Raw genomic sequence first — 22,040 nt, 5'->3', positions numbered from 1 at the left:
CTGAATTACAGTGAATACATTTGGCAATCAGTCCTTGTAGTTTATTTATTTATTGGTAGTGGGAATTGAATCTAGGATGCTTTACCACTAAGCTACATCCTCAGTCCTTTTTGAGACAGAATCCAGGATCCAAGTGGCTGAGGCTGGTCTGAACAATTTGCAATCCTCCTGTCTAATCCTTTCCAATCGCTGAGTCTCTAGAATTATAGGTATGGACCACGGTTTGGCTACTGCTTGTATTTTGTTACCAGGGATTAAACCCAGGGGCGTTTAAACCACTGAGTCACAACCTCAGTCCTTTTTATATTTTATTTAAAGACACAGTCAGAGTGGCTTAGAGCCTCGCTTAATTGCTGAGACTGCCTTTGAACTCGGGATCCTCCTGCCTCAGCCTCCCTAGCAGCTCGGATTATGGGCAGGCGCTACCACACCCGGCTTAATTTTCACTTCATATATGTGTTTTATTTTCCTAACCAGACTGTAGTAAGGCAATTAGTGGGCAGAACCCTATTAACTATTTTTCTTTAATTTGCTCTTTGGTTGTCTCATATTTCAATAGATATTAATATAGGTTTGTAAAACCTCTCTCATCCCCAGAGCTAACCTTGGCCCCAGGAGTCCTCCTGATTTGGGGTGTGTGCCTGAAATTTCGTCATCATGGTTCGTTCTAGGGGCCGAGCTAAGACCTAGTGGCTTGTCAAGTAAAGAAACTAAAGCTGTTTCCCAATTAATACAAACATAACATCTTGAAGTTGACTTTAGGCGAGATGCCACCTTCCACCGCGAAGGGGAGCGAGGCAAGTTCTGGCCGAGGTGGCAGAGTTCCTAGCTGGGTCTTCGGGAAAGGGGAGGAGATGCCGGAACGTGGCTGCGTTCTGAAGGTCATCAGAGGCTTTCCGGATGGGGACCCTATGCCACGATCCAGAGTGACCCTCCCTCCGGGTCCCGCAGCCCCGGGTGTGGTTCCTGGCAGTCCCCCAGCAGTGGTCATTGGGATCAATTTCAGGACTCTACAACCAAGCCTTCGCAGTTTCACATTCTGGGGGCTCTCCTCCCCGGCCCCCAATTTCCTTCCGTCGCTGGAGCTGCCTGGCACCCTAGGTCGCTGGGGTCTTCCCCCTCGACACCCTCTAGGGCTCCGAAAGCGCATCGGTTTCCCCACGGGGGCGCGAGGGGCACGACTACCTGGGGCCTCTCCTAACCTCGTGTACGAGTCGCGGAGGTGGCTGTGCCGCTTTCGGGCTCCAGCCGGGACCGGGCGGGGACTTTGGTCCCCCCCGCGGCTTCCGGCTGGGGCATTTCGCGAGCGGCGCGCCCCTCTCTCCGTTCCAAGCCGAGCCCGGGCTCCAGGGCTCCCCGCCCCCGACGCGTCGCTCCCGCGCTCCCCCTAGCGGCCGCCGCGCGCCCTCGCTCCGTCCCAGGCTCGTCGGCGGCGCAGCTCACGTGACCGCTCTCCGGGCCTGCGGCCGCTGTCGGTTCCCCCAGTCACCGAGCGAGAGGGAAGAAACAAGATGGCGGCTGAAGGCGATCCGGAGTGGGGCCCCAGCAATTCGGACTGAGCCTTCTCCCTCCACCCGCTTCCGCCGGCCGGGCCCCTCCCGCCCGGCCCCGCAGGCCTCCCCACCAGGCCCCGGCGCCCCCCACCGCCCCCTGCGCCCGCCCCTCCCCCCTCCGCTTTCCCTTCTCCCCCCGCCGCGGCTCCGACATGAGGGGCCGGCGGGGCAGGCCGCCCAAGCAGCCCGCGGCTCCCGCTGCGGAGCGCTGCGCCCCAGCCCCGCCACCGCCACCGCCGCCGCCGCCCACGTCCGGACCCATCGGGGGGCTCCGCTCGCGGCACCGTGGCAGCAGCCGGGGCAGGTGGGCCGCCGCCCAGGCTGAGGTGGCGCCCAAGACGCGGCTGAGCTCGCCCAGGGGGGGCAGCAGTAGCCGGAGGAAGCCGCCGCCGCCGCCGCCGCCGCCGGCCCCCCCCAGCACCAGCGCCCCGGGCCGGGGGGGGCGAGGAGGCGGGGGCGGCAGGACGGGGGGCGGGGGCGGCGGCGGCCACCTGGCCCGGACCACCCCGGCCCGCAGGGCCGTCAACAAAGTGGTGTACGATGACCACGAGAGCGAGGAGGAGGAGGAGGAGGAGGACATGGTCTCCGAGGAGGAGGAGGAAGAGGAGGAGGAGGACGGCGACGCCGAGGAGACCCAGGATTCCGAGGAGGAAGAGGAAGATGAGATGGAGGAAGACGAGGATGACTCGGATTATCCGGAGGAGATGGAAGATGATGACGACGACGCCAGTTACTGCACGGAAAGCAGCTTCAGGAGCCACAGCACCTACAGCAGCACTCCAGGTACCCACCCAGGCCGGTCGCTGCAGCCTCCTTCCCCACCTCCTCCCCCTCCCCCCTCGCTCACTCCCTCTTGTGTGCAGTGAGTGCATCCTGCTCCGGTCTCCCCCCATCCCCGCCCGCCCCCCAAACGGAGGGGAAATGCGACGACACATCAAGTGGCAAAAAACTAGATTTACAAGAGGAAAGAGGCGCATTGTTCAAAATGGAGATTGCATTGTTGCAGTTTGCAGGCCACACACTCGCTCGCTTTCTTCCTCACCCCCCAGCCCCCCCCTTTTCCTCTTCAAAATTTGTGCCAGTGCAGTGTCTCCACCGGCAGGGTTGAAACTTTGGCACACACACACCCATTGCGTTCATTTTTCTCCCCTTGTTTTGGTGTGGGCTTTTTAGAATGAAGGAAGCCTCTTGTTTTGCAAACCTCTTTGCATTTCTAATGTGGTTTCTTGTAGATTTTTATTGTCTGTCTGTTCCTTAAAAGGGTATTAAGGATTGAGACGGTTTGTGGGATCCAAATACACACAATACATGCTTCCCTTCTCACCCCTAGCTATGCGGTTTAAAAATTATGTTAAGGAAATGATCAGTTGAGATGGTAGGGGATCCTTATCTGGTCTTGTGTGTGTGTGTGTGTGTGTGTGTGTTTGTATTCAAGTGCTAATGGGCGCGTGCAACAGTTGTTAGTCAATGGCTGGTTAAAAAACAAAGTCAGAAACCAAACCAAACCAAGCCTAATTTAGTAATCCATCCGATTCAGAATCGTTTTGGTTAAATCTGAAGTAAAATGCAAAGCCTCAGGAACGTGGATCCTCATGTGATCCCTTTGCTTTGTTTGGGAAATGCAAGTTCTGTGGCACCTGTTGCAGAAGATGTGCGGTTGATCATCCAGACATAGTTGCTGGAGATGAACTTTTGAAGTCACAGCAGCAGTGTCAGATTGATTACAAAATGACTTTTTCTTTTCATTTTATTTTTGAGGAAAAAGTCCTCCCTGGAACTGTAATGAATTTCTCCATGGTGAAGTCTCACCTGTTTTCTCACAGAAAAGTTTCTCCAGGCTGGTGCTGAGATGTATTTTGTTAAAAAAAAAAAAAAAGCCACGCACAATTACTGATTTGTAGTGAATGCGTAGTTGTGGTTTACTACATTGTGAACAAAACAACCTATAGCAACAGCTTAACAGGCTTTTCCTTTATATTTTTGTTTACCTGGATTAACTAAATTAGAATCCAGTTGTAATTCATTTACTTTACAAAAGTAAAGTTTTTGAGGAAATGGGAGGCAATTAATGTGTGTCCTGTCACTTTCTGAGAGACTATATAGAGTAGTAGGAATGGTTACTTTGAAATATTTTTATGAATGTTTAAATTCTTACTGGGTTAAGTATGGGTATTAGGCCAGATTAAACCCATTTAGGTAGTCATAACATCAAATGAGACAAGGTAATTTTTTTCTGAAAAGAATAGTTACCTGTCTTGTGGTGGGGAGATGCTGGCAGGGAGAAGGAAGGGAATGAATGAGTGTCAAGGGTTTATGTCTTGTGTGTAGAGGGGACTGTTTGCAACTTTTCATTTCTTGCCATGTTAGTTTTAGTGTATCTTTTATAGTAATAGGTTTTACTTTAAGAAATCACATGTTGATCCTCATTGTACCAAGAACCTGGAATTCAAACATGGAGACTGAATTACAGACACTAGGGAAGAAGTTTTTTTAAAGATAGGATTGAGGCATTTTGGCAGAGCAGTTCAGCTAACTTTAATTCCTACCTGAAGGCCCAGCCAATAATATTTAGGATTGATGGCTGTGTAAATGCTGAATTCCATTATTGTGGGTAGTTGTCCTTAAAAAAACAAAACAAAACTTGTATATTTCTGATACTTCTGTGATTTTTTGTTCTTAGTGACACTTGTAACCTATCTTGTATATACTTGCCCTATGTTTATATGAAATTATTAACTCCTTAGGGGTAAGTGTTTGTATACACTCAGCATCTCCTAACAGTGTGTTTTACACATAGCTGGTACTCATCAAAGATTGGTTGGACAAATCATTGTTAGTAGCTGAGAATTTGTAATAAGTGAAGTTTTGATAATTCTGTAGTGGATACCATAACTTAAATACTTTGGATTTAGGAAACTTAACAGTTGGTCTCATTAGATTTTGATAGACAGTTTGACTAGTGAATGTTTCTAATAGCAGAGTTAACTGTTTTGAGCTGCTGTTTCATAGGCTTGCCAGGCATTCTCCTTTTATTGGATGTGGTGTTAATTTGAATGTTTTGCCTTTTGAATGTTACATTTTGTGTTCTGAACTTTTAGTATATGTGCACTGGCCTAAAATGAGTAACAAAGCATGGCAGTGGGTTGTTCAGGCTAAAGATTAGTTTCATTATCTGTACTTCCTGAAAGGAAGGCTGTCAGGTATTTGTGTATATGTGTGGAAGATATCCCAAGAGCAATAAAAAAATAGAGTTGGTGGATATGAATTCTATGTAGTGTCAAGGCTAAAAGAGGAGTTTACTTTGTTGATAATTTACAATAAGTGGGTTAGTTATTGTATTTTAGAATGTTGGCATAAGCACTAATTAAATTGCTAGTATTAAAAATAGCTCATTCATCTATTTATCTATTGGGTACTTTGTAGTACTATGTATTGAGTACTTTGTATAATTGTTGATACAAAGACATTGGCTTATATTGCTAAAGCCATAGATTTAAAGAAGTTTATTCATTGGAGATGAAATGTTTTCCTTAAAGAAGGAAAAATTTAAGTGGATACCTAAGATATTCCCATGACAAATGTTACGTAGGAATGTCAACTTTGAAATCATCTTGTTCGGCTTACACTAGAGACATTTAAATGAATAAAACCTTTATTATTTTTATTTATAAAATTTAGAATTATTTTGGTTAATAGGCTACTTTGCTAATGCATTGAGAAAGATTATATAGAAAATCTGTTTTGAATAGGCATTTGGTAAAGTTTTCTAAGCACTCTGAAATGAAGCATTTACTAATTTAAAAAAATTATATTTGAAAAAAAAATTATACTTGAAACAGTGGTTCTTGCATTTAACTTGTGTGAAATTTCTAAGAATACTTACCTGCAATTTTGAAATTTGGAACCTCTGATCACTTCAGAAAGCAAAAACCCTGGCATTATCCTGAGAGACTTAAAAGATTTATGTCCACAGTGGAGATCAGTGGCAGACATGCCATGAATAAACTATAGATTCATCTGAAACAGAATTTGCTACTGGTTTGGCAGTATTTATTCCCAGCAGTGTCAGCCAAATATCTTTTCAGTATACATGTAATTCCTGATTGCTACAAGTGAGGTACAAAGTACAGTGGAGATTTAAAGGAAGGCAAGATCATACCGGGTTCAGGGAGGTTGGTGTGGGCAGATGCTTCCTGGATGGGCTTGTGGATGGTAAGGACAGACTGAGGGAGGGAGTGAGCAAAATGAGCTCAGGCACTGATAGTAACAAGTGGGCAGTTGGAAGAGCCTGAGAATGTGAATAGGAAATAAACTGTAAAGTTCCATTGTATGTTGTGTTGGGCAGTTCCTAGAGAAACAAGCCAGAGCCATTTATTTCCTCCCTCATTTGTCGAATAAGGCTTGGGCCAGACTGGTGACCTCAGACTTTTTTCACTCCTGGGACACCCAAGGGATAGGCTGTATTCCCATCAGCGTCATGCACAAGTGTGCATCACACCGACGTCACCTCACAAAGATATGGTTAAGCCCCTGCTGTAGCCCTTTCCCCCAGACTGAGAGAGTGACTTGTGAGGTGGTCTGAACCCCCCGCCCCCATCAGATGTTTAATTTGGGTACTGAGAATCAGTCAGAAGATCTGGCAGCAGTGGGATAGGATGTCAGTGGTCTGCTAGAAAGTATAGCATGGCTTCTTGCACAACAGGATGGACTGGAAGAGGATGTGATGGTGGGATCTGGATGGGTTTTTAGCCTTGGGTGGAAGATCTATCCAGAAGCACTTCAGAATTCTTTGGGCCTTGATCTGTCAGAAGTGTAGAGCGAGAGTGGAAGCATCTGAAAGAAGACAGTGTGTTCACCAACAGGTAGGTAAAGATTATAAGGGAAACGAGTGCGATGTCTTTTTCAGGTATGAGCACCTGAAGAGGTTAAACATGAGAATTAAAAGAAAGTAAATGAGAGCCAGAAGAGATTTTAAAAAGTTGGGCAACATGATCTATGAGTAGTACAGAGGCGTGTCCTAGGTTTGTGATAATAAATAGGCTTGCTTGCCTGCTCTTCTGGTACTTGCCCACAGGCATATTTGGAAATGGGTCTGTGTATTGAAATGTGTGTGCAGCAGGATTGGGGGAGGTAAGGCCAGGAGATCTGGTCTCTTCTGTTAGGTCTTTCTTTCCTTACCTCTCAAGACCCTGTTGTCCTCTGAGTCACTATATGTCCTTCCAGGTGAGTGTATGGGAGAGAGAGGTTGGTGGGTAGTGATGGCCAGTGACAGCAGGAGCAAATCTTAGCTGATGTCCTTTTTCCCTCTGTTGCTTAGGCTCAAACCCCCCTTGCCATGAGAAGTCATCCAGGATTCTTCTTGCTCACCTTGGTCTCTTCTCTTTGAATGTCCGTTTATTGAAGTGATTATAATCTCAGCTTTATACTTTAGTTGTATCTTAGCAGAGACTCTCATTCTAACTTTTGTCATGTTTTTGGAAGCTTTTTTTTTTTTTTTTTTAAATACTGGAGATTGAACCCAGGGGTGCTTTGCCACTGAACTACATCCCCAATTCTTTTTCCTTTTTTTTTTTTTTTTTTGATTTTGAGATAAGTCTCACTAAATTGCCCAGACTGGTCTCAAACTTGCACTTGTGATCCTCCTGCCACGGCCTCCCAAATTGCTGGAATTATAGGCCTGTGCTACTGTGTCCAGTGGAAGGCAGAATATTTTTCAATGAAAAAAAAAAGCAAAATACTTATACATGCAAAATGCACTTCAAAGACTGAAAGTAAACTATAGAGAAAGAATTAAAATGCACATTATTATATAGTTATGGTTCAATGGTTTGCTGGTACATATCTAAGATTATTTTTATATAGTCTTTTTTTTTATGTATTGGGGATTGAACCCAGGGGCACTGGAACCACTGAGCTACATCCCCAACCCTGTTTTGTATTTTATTAGTGACAGGGTCTCATTGAGTTGCTAAGCACCTCGCTGTTGCTGAGGCTGACTTTGAACTCTCTATCCTTCTGCCTCAGCCTCCCTAGCTGCTGGGAAAGGTGTGCTCCACCACACCCGGCTGTCTTTTTGTTACATTATTATTATTATATTATTTAAATAACATTTTTGATTGCCCATAGTTTGCTGAAAAATTATAAACACAGTAACAGTAATAGCTAACATTTGTTGGCCATCTTCTAAATTGCTGACTGATTTTTTAATTTTTTTGAAGCTGTGAGTTGAAACTGATAAATGTTGTAGCATGTATCAGTACTATATTTAAATAGTATTTTCATTTTATATGACTATATGATGCTTTGCTTATCCATTTCATCAATTCATGGTCATTTGTTTTCAGATTTTGACTATTATGAAAAACGCCACTGTGAACATTCATGTACAGTTTTTTTTCTAGACATAGGTTTTTATTTCTCTATACACATATACATAAGCGTGTGTATACGTATATGTTTATATAAACATACCTAGGTGTGGAATTGTTGGATCATTGCAATTAAAAAAAAATTGGGGTTGGGGCTATAGCTCAGTGGCAGAGTGCTTGCCTAGCATGTGTAAGGCACTTACTGGGTTCAATCCTTAGTACCATATAAAGATGAATAAATAAAATAAAGGCATTCTGTTCATCTGTAACTACAAATTTTTTTTTTTAATTATTTTTTTTTCCCCTGTACTGGGGATTGAACTCAGGGGTGCTCTAACACTGAAATACATTTACCATCTCATTTTATTGAGACAGGATCTTGGTAAATTGTTGAGGCTGGCTTTGAATTGAAGTCCTCCTGCCTCAGCCTTCCTAGTTGCTGGAATTACAGATTTGTGCCACCATGCCTGGCTGCAAATTCACCCAGCCTTGTTTCATTGGTTCCTTCCTGTGCTGGGAATGGAACCCAGGGCCTCATTCCTGCTAGGCAAGTGCACTACCACTGTGCTACAATCCCAACTCTGTTATAATATATATATTTTTTAATTTATTTTTTAGGTGTAGATGGACACAACACAATGCCTTTATTTTTATGTGTTGCTGAGGATCGAACCCGAGTCCATCCCGTGCTAGGCGAGGGCTCTACTGCTGAGCCACAATCCCAGTCCTATAATAATTTTTAAACAGAATTCTCTTAAGACAAAAGTCAGCTGGATTTTGAGTCTTCCTAAAGGTCTGTGATTATTGTATTGCCTTCAGTCAGCTTGGGGAATTTATTCCAGAAGAATTTGCCTGATAAGGATGAGTGTAAGTGGGGCTCATACTGCTGATTTCCACACTGGCAGTGTGAAGACTTGTAGCAGGTGAAGAGGCACCTAATATATAAGCATACCACAGAATTTTAGTCTGTCATAATTTGTGAGAATTTGGTGATTCTAGATGAGTCTTCTTTGATTGTCGGATCTAGAGATGTGATTTAAAAAAAAAAAAAATTTAGGGCTGGGGTTGTAGCTCAGTGGTTGAGCGCTTGCCTTGTACGCGTGAGGCCCTGGGTTGGATCCTCAGCACCACATAAAAATAAATAAATAAAAATAAAGATACGTGTCCATCTACAATGAAAAATAATATTAAAAAAATTTTTAGGGCTAGGGATGTGGCTCAAGCGGTAGTGCGCTCACCTGGCATGCGTGGGGCGCTGGGTTCGATCCTCAGCATAAAATAAAATAAAGATATTGTGTCCACCGAAAACTAAAAAGTAAATATTAAAAAGTCTCTCTCTCTCTCTTTCAGAAAAAATTTTTTTTAGTTGTTGACAGACCTTTATTTTATTCATTTATTTATATGCGGTGCTGAGAATCAAACCCAGTGCCACACATATGCAAGGCAAGTGTTATACCACTGAGCCACATCCCCTCCCATGTTATTTGTTGTAGTATAATGATTTAGGGTAGAATCTGGAACCACATTTCATGGGTTTAAATCTGGGGAATCTGTTTTTTTTTTTTTTTTTAATTTGGTATTGGGGATTGAACCCAGGGATCCTTAACCACTGAGCCACATCCCCAACCCTTTTGAGTTTTTATTTTGAGATAGGGTCTTGGTAAATTGCTTAAAGGACCTTGTTAAATTGCTGAAGCTGGTTTTGAGCTTGCAGTCAGTCCTCCTGCCTCAGTATTTACTAAAGTATTTTATTTAAAAAAAATATTTATTTATTTATTTATTCTGATTTGTTATACATGATGGCAGAATGAAATTCATTTCATATTATACATATAGAGCACAATTTTTCAAGACACTGATTGTACACAGAATGATTTCACGTGATTCATGTCTTATACACGTACCTAGGGTGAAGATGTCTAACTCACTCCACCATCATTCCCACCCCCTAGTCCCCTCCCTTCCCTTCACCCTATCTAAAGTTCCTCCATTTCTCCCATGCTCCGAGCCCCACCCCACCGTCGCCATTATGCATCTGCATCCTCATATCAAAGAAAACATTTGGCCTTTGATATTTTGGGATTGGCTTGCTTCACTTAGCACTATATTCTCCAACTTCATCCATCTACCTGCAAATGCCGTGATTTTATTCTCTTTTAATGCTGAGTAATTTTCCATAGGGAAACCAATTTCCCTATCCATTCATCTACTGAAAGGCATCTGGGTTGGTTCTACAGTTTACCTATTGTGAATTGTGCTGCTACAAACATTGATGTGGCTGTGTCCCTTAATACACTGTTTTTAAGTCCTTTGGGTATAAACTGAGGAGTGGGATAGCTGGGTCAAATGGTGGTTCCCTTCCCAGTTTTCCAAGGAATCTCCATACTGCTTTCTGTATTGGCTGCACCAATTTGCAGTCCTACCAGCAATGTATGAGTGTGCCTTTCTCCCCACATCCTCGCCAACACTTATTGTTGTCTGTATTCTTTTTTGTTTTAAATGAATTTTATGTATGTATGTATGTATGTATGTGCTAGGGATTGAACTCAGAGGCACTTGATCACTGAGCCACATTCCAGCCCTATTTTTGTATTTTATTAGAGACAGGGTCTCACTGAGTTGCTTAGTGCCTTGCTAACTTGCCGAGGCTGGGTTTGAACCTGCAGTTCTCCTGCCCCCGCCTCCCGATCCGCTGGGATTACAGGCATGTGCCACCATGCCTGGCTTGGAATCAGTTTTTATTTCAGCTTCTAGATATTAATTTTCAAAAGCCATTTTCTTTGTTCCTTTTTTTTTTTTTTAGAGAGAGAGAGAGATATTTTTTTTATTTTTTAATATTTATTTTTCAGTTCTCGGCGGACACAACATCTTTGTTTGTATGTGGTGCTGAGGATCGAACCCGGGCCGCACGCATGCCAGGCGAGCGCGCTACCCCTTGAGCCACATCCCCAGCCCTCTTTGTTCCTTTTTTATAGCATCCTGTTCATTTTATATTTCTCTGGGAATACTAATAATTTTTAAAAAGTATTGATTTTCAATTTACATATGCATTAAAATTCATCCTTGTTAGTGTATAATTTTTAAGTTTTGCCGAACAGCCATGTAATCACTACTTTATAGAAGGTCCCATCACTACTCCTCCCAAATGCCCCCGTGCTTCTTTTTTTTTTTTAATTGTAGTAGAGCCTCACACAAGCTAGGCAAGTACTGAGCTCTATCCCCCACCCTTTTAAAATTATTTTTATTATCATTATTTTTTTGATACCTGGGATTGAACTCAGGGCACTCAGCCACTGAGCCACATCGCCACCCCCACACCCCCTTTTTTTTGGTACCTGAGATTGAATTCACAGGCACTCATCTACTGAGCCACATTCCAGCCTATTCTGTATTTTATTTAGAGACAGGGTCTCACTGAGTTGCTTAACAACTTGTTTTTGCCGAGGCTGGCTTTGAACTTGTGATCCTCCTGCCTCAGCCTCCCCAGCCTCTGGGATCACAGGTGTGTGCCATCATATCCAGCTTTTTAAAAATTTTGACACTAGAGTCTCACTAAGTTGCTGAGGCTGTCCTTAAATTTGTGATCCTTCTTCCTCAACTTTCCAGATAGCTCAAATTCCATGCATGTCCTACCATTCCTGCCCTTGTGCTTTTCTGATCAACTCCTACTTCTGCCCTCTGGCCACCACTAATTTATTTTCTGTTCTTTAATTTTGCCTTTTACTGAATGTTATAAATGAAATTATATACCTTGTAGGCTTTTGAGTCCAATTTTTTTTTGTTACCTAATAATGCTTTAGAAATTTGGTCAAGATATTGCTTATATCAATAGGTCATCAGTTTTTGTCACAGCGTAGTAAAGCCCATTATGTGTGTATACCACAGTTGGTTTATCCATCCACTAAGACATTTGGGTGTTTCCACAGTTTTGAAGATTATGAATAAAGCTGCTCAACAATAGTTTTGTGTGAACATAAATTTTTCTTACTCATCATTAAATAACTAGGAGTGGAATCACTGGGGTTATATGTTGAGTGTATTTCAGTTGTTTTATAAGCAATTGTTCCTGGGTGTGGTGAACATGACTGTAACCTAAGCAACCCTGGTGGCTGAGGAAGGAGGATCATAAGTTGGAGGCCAACCTCAACAATTTTCTGAGACTCTAGGTAACTTGAAGCACCCTGTCTCAAAATTAAAAGGGTTGGGGAAGTAACTCTGTAGTAAAGCACCCTGGGCTACAATCCCATCCCCCCAAAAGCAGTTGCCAAACTGTTTTCCAAAATGGTGTTGCCATATTATTTTCCCAACAGCAATACATGGGAGTTCCAGTCATTCTAATAGCTATGTAGTGTTTGTTATGTTTCATTATGGTTTTCCAATATCATTTTTATATATTTTACATTGTAATAATTTTGTTTATGCCAGTAATATACAAAGCCCATGTAACCCAGCATTGACTGTTTAAAAACTGTCTTTGGCCAAGTGTGTTGGCACATGCCTGTAAATCTTGCTCCAGGGAGGAGGTGGTGAGGCAGCAGGATTGCAAGTTCAGGGCCATCTGGGTTATTTAGTGAAATCCTGTCTGAAAATTAAAAAAGAAAAAAAGGGGGTGAGGCTGGGGATGTAGCTCAGAATCCTCCAGGGTTCAATCCCCAGTATGCTAGAAACAAAAAAGGGCTGGGGCTGGGGCCGCAGCTGAGTGGCGGAGCGCCTGCCTCGCATGTGTGGGGCATTGGTTCAATCCTTAGCACCACATAAAAAGAAAGATATCGGGTCCATCTACAACTAAAAAAATATTTAACGCCCCCCCCAAACCAAAAACCAAAACAACAAGAACAACAAAAACCATCTCTGCATTTCATAGGTTAAAAGTTCTATTAGAATCTGAATTTCTTTGACTACTTCATTGATTTATTCATTTCTTTTTTTCTTTTTCTTTTTTTGTTTTATTCATTTATTCAAAAAATACCTATTGAGTGCATGCTGTGTTCCAGTTGCTATCTTGGATACAATAGTGATTAATTATATCAAATATGGCCCCAGCTCTAATGAGGTTTCTCCAGAAGCAGGACAGGCATTCTGTGTATCAGCAAGAAAAATATTTCAAAAGGGGACAAGTAAATATAATTGCGTCAGCAGGGCACAGAGAGAAGGCTTTCCTGAAGAAGTGATAGTTAAGCTCAAAGTTAGAGTAACCAGGTAAAAGGAGGAGAAAAAGGGTTCTATACCACATGCAGTAGATGGGAGGGAAAAGCGTGAGTACTTTTAAGTAAGGCATCATGTGATTAGATTTGTGTTCTTTAAAAAGTGTCTCTGAGGGGCTGGGAATGTGGCTCAAGCGGTAGCGCGCTCGCCTGGCATGCGTGCGGCCCGGGTTCGATCCTCAGCACCACATACAAACAAAGATGTTGTGTCTGCCGAAAACTAAAAAATAAATATTAAAAAAAAAAAGTGTCTCTGAGCCAGGTATGGTAGTGCATATCTCCCAGCAAGTTGGGAGGCTGAGACAGGAGGATCGCAAGTTGAGGCCAGACTGAGCAATTGAGTGAGACCCTATCTCAAAATAAAAAGAACTAAAAAAGGACTGTGAGGATATAGCTCAGTGGTAAAAGTGCCCCTGGGTTCAATCCTTAGTACTGGGGTAGGAGGATAGTGGCACCCAAGTCTCTCTGTCTATGGAAAGAGATTGAATTGGAGTGGTTCAGATAAGAAGGGAGTAAGGGAGCTAGGCTGTTGAAGTAGACACATCCTGGGTTGGCATTGGTGGGAATGGAGGGTAATATTTCAGGAGTTAGAATGGCTTCCTAGTGATGTATTTGGCTGGGTTGTGGTGGTGAGAAGAAAAAGGGATCAAGGATGACTGGACTTCTAAATCTCCCTTATTGTTGGTTTCCTTATTTTTATTTCTTATCACTTTGAATTTGTTCTTCAAGTAAGACTGAATTCTTTGTAGTTCTCACAAACTGTAGTTACTCTCTGCTGTGCTGACTGCCTCCTTGTCACCCGTCACACCCTCACCTTCTGTGGGCCTTCTCTATGGTTCCCCTTGTCTCATCGTGGGGCTAAGTTGCTCTCCAGCCCCCTATGCCATTTCCCAGCACCATGCGTGCGTCTCTCTGTTGTTTAGTTTCCAGTTATATGGGGGTTTTCTAGGTATCTTTCTGGGACTGCTTTCCAGTTTGATTTCATTATATTCAAATAGCATACTTCATTGCCCTTATTTTGTTTGACATTTTTAGAGCTTTGTTTTGCACCCTGAAATATTGTCTGTCCAGGGGAATGCTCCATTTGCACTTGAAAATAAAGTGTATTCTGTTGTGGGCTGGGATAGTCCATTAATGTTAGTTAGGTCAGGTTCTTTGGTAGTGTTAAGATTTTCTGTGTCTGGCAGATTTTCTGACTACTTGTTTTATCGATTACTGGAGAGAGTAGTGTTAAGGTCTACAGCTAGTGTCAAGAATTTCTTTCTCCTTGGAGTTCTATCAGTGTGCAGGTATTTTGAAACTGTTATCAAGGTCATAAACCTTTAAAAAGGATTGTTTCATCCTCTTGATTATTTGACCCCTTTATTGTTTTCTTTGTTAAGACATTAGACTGTGAAGTAGCTGTTAATTATCTGGCACCTCCTTCCTTGGCACCTTCTTTAGGGCTGGAGGGTCTCACCCAAGCTCCCCCTTTAGTTCCTGGCTCAGTCTCTAGTGTGCAGAAGGCAGCACAAGGTAACTGTTGACTGGGTCAAAGAAAGCCTCTGGGTTCTTTTCACCCTCTAGTTCTGGGCTGTGCAGTGGTAGCCACACTATTTAAGTTAATTAAAATGAATTAAGCCTCTAGTTCCTCAGAGGCATTATGGACATTGCAAGTGCTCAGCAGCCACATGTGGCTAGTGGCTTCTGTATTGCACCACACACAGAGCGCATTTGAGTCATTTCATATCATTGCAGAAAGTTTGCTTGGATAATTGTGCTGTGGTAGTCACTGGGCCTCTATTGGTCCAATAAGAATTTACCTGACATCTCTTTTCCTCTGGACCTTTCTTTGCCCCAAATCCTGTGCTGCCTGGGTAGCCTCAATAGTCTGGCTCTGGTCCTCTGTCAAGATTGTTGGCCCAGTTTTGTGTATATGATAGTATTGCATTTCTATGGTAAGTGGTGGGGTCTTCTTTGAGATGCCTGTACATTATTTGTTGTTCTTGGTGCTGGGGGTGAGGGGGGGAAGAGGCAGTTGATAATGTTCCAGAGCCTGCCACAGTTCTGACAAAATCAAGGCAAATTTGGCAGTGTTAAGATTTTCTTAAGATCTTATATATAGATAAAACAGGAAGGATTAGGATTCAGACTTGGTTGAGGAATTTAATGTGATAAGTCAAACCAGCATGGTGGTAGATGTCTTTAATCCCAGTGACTCCAGGAGGCTGAAGCAAGAGGATTATAAGTTTCGCGCCAGCCTTGGCAAGTTAGCAAGACCCTTAGCAACTTAATGAGACCCTGTCTCAAAATAAAAAGGACAGGGGATGTAGCTCAGTAATACAGTGCCACTATGTTCAATCCCCAGCACCGAAAAAAGAAAAAAAAGGGGGGAGAGAATTCAATCCTTCCTATGTTGTAAAATTAAAAGTTATAGTATGTGTACTGAATTGTAACTAGTGTTTCCCAGTACGTCTGTATGTCTGGGCTATTTAATATGTAAAACCTCTTTCTCAAGAGTTACTGCCAAATTGGGTGTGGTGGTACATGTAATCCTGTAATCTAAGCCACTTGGGAGTCTGAGGTAGGAGGATCATGAGTTTGAGGCCAGCCTTGGCAATTTAGTGAAATTCTGTCTCAAAATAAAAAAATAAAAGGACTGGGATGTAGCTCAGTGATAAAGAAAGGGCCCTTGGGTTCAGTTCCTGGTACCACACAAAAATAAATAAATGGTGACAACCGAATTATTTAGCTAACGGTTTTCAAGGAAAAGATATCCCCCTTTTTTTTTTGACTGGAATGCTTTTTTGACTTAAAGGTTAAGTTGCAGCCATGGAACCTCCTGAAGTTTTCTAAGAAAGTTAAGTGTTTAGCCTCCTCTCTCCTCATGGATATGTTCTGTAATTCACACACTGGAGACAGCCTGGCCAAGTGACTCATACTGAATGGCACTGTTCAGTAGGTGCAGTTTCTATATTTTACTAGAAACATGGCTTCCTGCTTAATTTCAATATGTTCACATTACCTCCTTTGAGGTCTGTTTATAGTATATTCTATTTATGAAACTTAAAAAGTATTTCAGAAATGCACATATTAATCAGTGTGGATTTTTTCTTGTCCTTTTTCCTTTCTAATGTGTGCACAACTATATTGAGACTTGTCTGAGGAAATAATTCAACATTAAAAATAGCTAATACAATTTTAACCCCTCCCATCAGTTCAGTTTTCCCTGTTCTAGAAATCAAATTATTTCACACACCTCTTAAAGTCTTAGTCCTTTTTTTAAGTTGTTGATGGACCTTTATTTCATTTGTTTTTACATGTGGTGCTGAGAATTGAACTTAGTGCCTCACACATGCAAGTCAAGCTCTCTACCACTGAGCCACAACCCCAGCCCTACTTTTGTTATTTTTTATGTTTAATTTGATCCACTGTAATATCATACAATTTGAGCATTTAAAAAAATTTTTAACTGTTAGTGGATCTTTATTTATTTATATGTGGTGCTGAGAATTGAACCCTGTGCCTCATATATCTTAGGCAAATGCCCTACTGCTGAGCCACAACCAGCCCAGTACCTTTGTTTTTTCCTTAACCATGACCATACTCATTTTTCAAAGTATTGTATAAATAGTGCACATTTTAATATGATTTTTCTGTAATTTTAGATACGTACTCAAATTTTTGAGTTTGAATTTTCCAGGTGAGAGGCCTTCGATTGCTGATCCTCAGTAAACTTGGAAGCCTGACTTCTGGGTAGTTAGAGTTGTTGAGTTCCTCTGTCTCAGAAGAGGAGATTGTTGATGGTAGAGGTCATAAACTTGCACACTCACAGAGTCCTAGCATGTCAAGATGTGAACTGTCCTTTTTTTTACTTTATTAACACATAACTACATATGTTATTTGTATTAATTTGCATAAAAATTTAGTTGTATTGAGGGGCTGGGGATAGAACTCATTTCTAGTGTGCTTGTTTCACATAAATGAGGCCCTGGGTTCCATCCCCAGCACCCGCCTCCCTCAAAACAAACAAACAGAAAAATTTCAGTCCCTTTTTGCTTTTACAGACATTGCTGTCCTAATTGTGTTAGACATGTAACTTTTTTTTTAAAAAAATATATTTTTTAGTTGTTGATGGACCTTTATTTTATTCATTTATTTATATGTTGTGCTGAGAATCAAACCCAGTGCTCACATAAGTGAGGCAAGTGCTTTATCACTGAGCCACAACCCCAGCCCTAGACATGTATCTTTAGTCACTTATGTTGGTGTTTCTTTCTGTAGGGTGTTTTCCTAGACTGTGAGGAGTGTGTGCCCTTTGAAAGTCTAAACCAGTTTATACTCCCTTCACTTTTCTGTAACCTTTTTTCAGTAAAGGGCCCGATAGGAAATCTTTTAGGCTTGCAGTCCCTGTTACAACTCTGCAGTTGTAGTACAGAAGCAGCCATAGACAATATGTAAATGAATGAGTGGTGTTCTAATCATATTTTATGGACACTACAATTTGTAGTGTTCTAATCATATTTTATGGACACTAATTTTCAAATTACCAAATACTGTAATTTGGTTGATTATTTTCCCACTTATTTAGCTCTCCTGGGCCCAAGAATAACAGGTGATGGGCTGACCCTAATTGCTTATCTGCAGCTTCCTCACCTAAGTTTCAAAGATTTTCTTCTTTGATTTCTTTCAAATGTTTTATAGTTTTAGGTTTTATATTTAGATGTATGATTCATTTGTAGTTTTTTATAAGATGTGAGCTAGGGGAGTTACTTTTTCTATAAGATGAGACAAAGCTTGAGATTCTTTCTTTTACATATAGATGCCTGGTTGTTCTGATATTCTATATTTGTTTATTTATTTATTTTTTTGTGGCACTGAGGATTGAACCCAGGGCCTTGTGCATGCTACACAAGTGCTCTACCACTGAACTATATCCCCAGCCCATTTATTGAAATGGATCCTCCATTGCATTTCCTTTTCTACTGCATCTGTGTCAAAATATAACTAGCATGTTCCAGTGATCTGTTCTTTTTTTTTTGAGATGTGGTCTCCCTATGTTGCTGAGGCTGCCCTTGCCCTTGCAGTCCTTCTGCCTCAGTCTCCTGGGTAGCTGGGATCAGAATCGTGCACTACCATGCCCAGTCCCTCTCCATCCTTTTTTTTTTTTTTTTTTCGGGTACCAGGGATTGAACTCAGGGACACTCAGCCACTGAGCCACATCCCCAGCTCTATTTTGTATTTTATTTAGAGACTACAAAAGGTCTCACTGAATTGCTTAGTGCCTCACTTTTGCTTGAGACTGGCTTTGAACTTGCCATCCTCCTGTCTTAGCCTCTTGAGCTGTTGGAGGTGTGTACCACCATGCCTGGCTCCTATCCATCCTTTTGTTGCAATAATCTTTTTTTATTTTTTGAAGTTGTAGACAGAATGTCTTTATTTTATTTTATTTATTTTTATGTGGTGCTGAGGATTGAACCCAGTGCGTCATGCATGCTAGGCAAGTGCTCTGCCACTAAGCTACAACTCCAGCCCAGCAGTAATCTTGTTTAATAGTTAAATTTTGAAATAAGGTAGGTATATCCAACTTTATTATTATTCAAAATCGTTTTGGGCTGGGTGCAGTGGTGTACACCTGTAATCCTAGCAGCTGGGGAGGCTGAGACAGGAAGATTGTGAGTTCAAAGCCAGCCTTAGTAATTTAGTGAGGTGCTAAGCAACTCATTAAGATCTTTTGTCATCTCTAAATAAAATACAAAATAGGGCTGGGATGTGACACAGTGGCTGAGTGCCCCTGAGTTCAATCCCTGGTACCCACCCACACACACACGCACAAAGAATTATTTTGGCTATTTCACTTCTTGTGACTTTCCATTAAATTTTTTTTTTTTTTTTTTTTTTTTTAGTTGTAGATGGACACAGTATCTTTATTTTTATGTGGTGCTGAGGATTGAACCCAGTGCCTCACGCATGTGAGGCAAGCGCTCTACAACTGAGCTACAGCCCCAACCCCTCCATTTATGTTTTTTATTATTTGGTAGTTGTAGATGGACAGAATGCCTTTATTTTATTGATTTTTATGTGGTACTAAGGCTCGAACCCAGTGCCTCACATGTGCTAGGCAAGTGCTCTGCCACTGAGCTATAGCCCTAGCCTCTGTGTTTTAATTATTTTATTCATATCTACAAATCATTCTTTTTTTTTAGTTTTTAGTTTTTGTTTTGGGACAGAGTCTCAGTTAGTAACAGAGACTGGCCTTGAACTTGTAATCCTCTTGTCTTGGTCTCCCAAATTACTGTGTTAGCCACTATTCCCAGTTTCCTATTGGGATGTTTTTCATTGGGATTATGTTGACTTTCTAGATCAGTTTTGGGAAAAATGATATATTAATAATACCGAATCTTGCCATCTCTTAATTCAGGTCTTTTTTCATCAGTTTTTTAGTGTTCCAGCATACTGGTCCTTCATGTGTTGTTACTTTGATACTTAAATATTTCGTGATTTTTTTTGGTGCCATTATCATTGGTACTCTTTTTTTTGCACATGGTTCTGGGGATCAAGTCCAGGTTCTGCACATGGCAGGCAAGCATTCCCACCACAGAGTGTACACCCCCCTACCACTGTACTACTTTTTAAAATTTGAATTTCCAGTTATTTGTTATTAATAATAAAAAATGCAATTGGTTTTTCATATGTTGAATTTGTCAACTTGCTAAACTCACAAGTTTGTAGCTTTGTGTTTTTGTAGATTTCTTGGGATTTTTCTGCATAGGTAAATCATCTTGTGTGACAGAGATTGTTTTATTTCCTCCTGTCTAATATGGATCACCTCCCTGTATTGTACTGGCTAGGACATTTAATATGATGTTGAGTGATGAGAGTGAATGTCTTTGTTTTGTTTCTGGTATTTGGCTTAAAGCATTCAGTCTTTCACATTACATATTATTTAGCTGCTGTTTTTCAGATTGAAGATAGTTCCTGTTTAGTCGTTTTCTATTTTACTGAGAGTTTTATTAGTAATAGGTGCTGAATTTTGTTAAATTCTTTTTTGGGGAGCTGTTCAAATGTACATGTTTTTTTTGTTGTTGTTAATCTGTTGACGTAGCAAATTACATAGATTGTTTTTAAATATTGAACCAGGTTTGTACTCCACAAGTTAAATCCCACTTGGTTGTGATCTATTATCCTTTTTATATTGCTGAATTCTCACACATGGTACTATTTTTAAATTTTTTTCTATTATTGGAGATGGACACAATATTCATTTATTTTTATGTGGTGCTGAGGATTGAATCTAGTGCCTCACACGTGAGAGGCAAGTACTCTTCTGCAGCCCTTTTCTGTATTTTATTTAGAGACAGGGTCTTCTCTAAGTTGCTTAGTGCCTCGCCATTGCTGAGGCTGATTTTGAACTCATGATCCTCCTACGTTGCTAGGATTACAGGTGTGCGCCATCGCGCCTGGCCACACATTTTCTTTTTAAGTTGTTGATAGGCCTTTATTTTATTCTTTTATTTGTATGCGGTAAGAATCAAGCCTAGTGCCTCACACATGTGAAGCAAGTGTTCTACCGCTGAGCCATAAACCCAGCCCCACAAGTGGTATTTTTAGTTTTTTATGTTTGTGTTTATGAAAGATGTCTGTAGTTTCCTTGTAATGTCTTCCTCTGATTTGGGTATCTGCTGGCATCATGATGAATTGGAAAGTTTGCTGCTTTTTCTGTAACTACAGGTGATTGTGTAGAATTGGAATGATTCATTTGTTAATGGTTTGGTAGGATATGCTAGTGAAGCCATCTGGGCTTGGAGTTTTCTTTGCTGGAAAGAAAATTTTCTCACTATGAATTCAGTTCCTCTGATAGTTTATTGCAGTTATAAATTCCTTTTGAATGGGCTTTGTTTTTCTCTCACGCAATTGGTTCCTTTTATTTGAGAGGTCCTATTTGTGAACATAAAGTTTATAATAATCCCTTATTATTCTTTTAATATCTCTATAATTTATAGTAATGTACTCATTGAAATTTGTGTTTTCTCTTTTTTGGCCAAATTGTCAGAAATTATCAATTTAGTTGATCTCAAAAGATGCAATTTTGGAGTTCATTGATTTATTTTTTAAATTTTTTATATATTTTTTTGGTACCAGGGATTGAACTCAGGGGAGCTTAACTGCTGAGCCACATCCCCAGCTCTTTTAAATTTTTGAGGCAGGATCTTGCTAAGTTGTTTAGGGCCTCCCTAAGTTGCTGAGGCTAGCCTTGAACTTGCAGTCCTCTGCCTCAGCCTCCTGAGTCACTGGGATTATAGGCATTTACTACCACGCCTGACTGTCTATAGTTTTTCTCTTTTGTTGATTTCTGTTTTTTATTGTTTTCCTCCCGCTTGCTTTGGGTTTAATTAACATTTCTTATTTCTAGTTTCTGAAAAAGAAGTTTAAGATTATTGATTTAAGACCTTTATTTTCTATTATAAGCATTAATTGCTGTAAACATCCCTCAAACAATTTTTTAGTTGTATTTTGCAATTTCTGATATGTTCCTTCTGATATGTCTCGCTAAATGCTGAGGCTGTCCTCAGATATGTGATCTTCCTGCCTCAGCCTTCTGAATTGCTAGGATTACAGGCATGCTCCACTATATCAGGCTTGAATCATGGATTTTTTGGGGGAAAATTTTTTTTTCTTTTTTGGTAGTTGTAGATGGACAGCATGCCTTTATTTTTATTTGTTTATTTATTTATTTTTTTATTAATTACACATGACAATACAGTGATCTTGACATACATTTGAATCAAATGGGGTATAATTTCTCATTTTTCTGAGTGTACAGGTTGCAGAATCACATTGTTATTTGTTTATTTTTATGTGGTGCTGTGGATCAAACCCAGAACCTCACATGTATTAGGCAAGTGCTCTGCCACTTTGCCCCAGCCCCACTGCTG

At 41.2% G+C, this 22,040-nt stretch overlaps 1 protein-coding gene across 7 annotated transcripts in view; it reads left to right on the top strand.

Annotated features, from left to right (window-relative positions):
• Nucleotides 1-1,500: 1,500 nt before the first annotated feature.
• The window catches only part of Bptf (bromodomain PHD finger transcription factor), a 130,384-nt gene continuing 109,844 nt past the window's right edge, over nucleotides 1,501-22,040 (top strand). For all 7 annotated transcript variants that reach the window (XM_027946213.2, XM_027946211.2, XM_027946212.2 and 4 more), the window contains exon 1: nucleotides 1,501-2,336. In XM_027946213.2, the coding sequence (XP_027802014.2) occupies nucleotides 1,706-2,336 (631 nt within the window). In that variant the 5' untranslated portion in view covers nucleotides 1,501-1,705. The remainder of the gene's footprint in view (nucleotides 2,337-22,040) is intronic.

The sequence above is a fragment of the Marmota flaviventris genome, chromosome 17, assembly GCF_047511675.1.
Source record: "Marmota flaviventris isolate mMarFla1 chromosome 17, mMarFla1.hap1, whole genome shotgun sequence".
In the NCBI taxonomy this organism is placed as follows: domain Eukaryota; kingdom Metazoa; phylum Chordata; class Mammalia; order Rodentia; family Sciuridae; genus Marmota; species Marmota flaviventris.
This window is presented reverse-complemented; position numbering and strand designations above follow the sequence as displayed.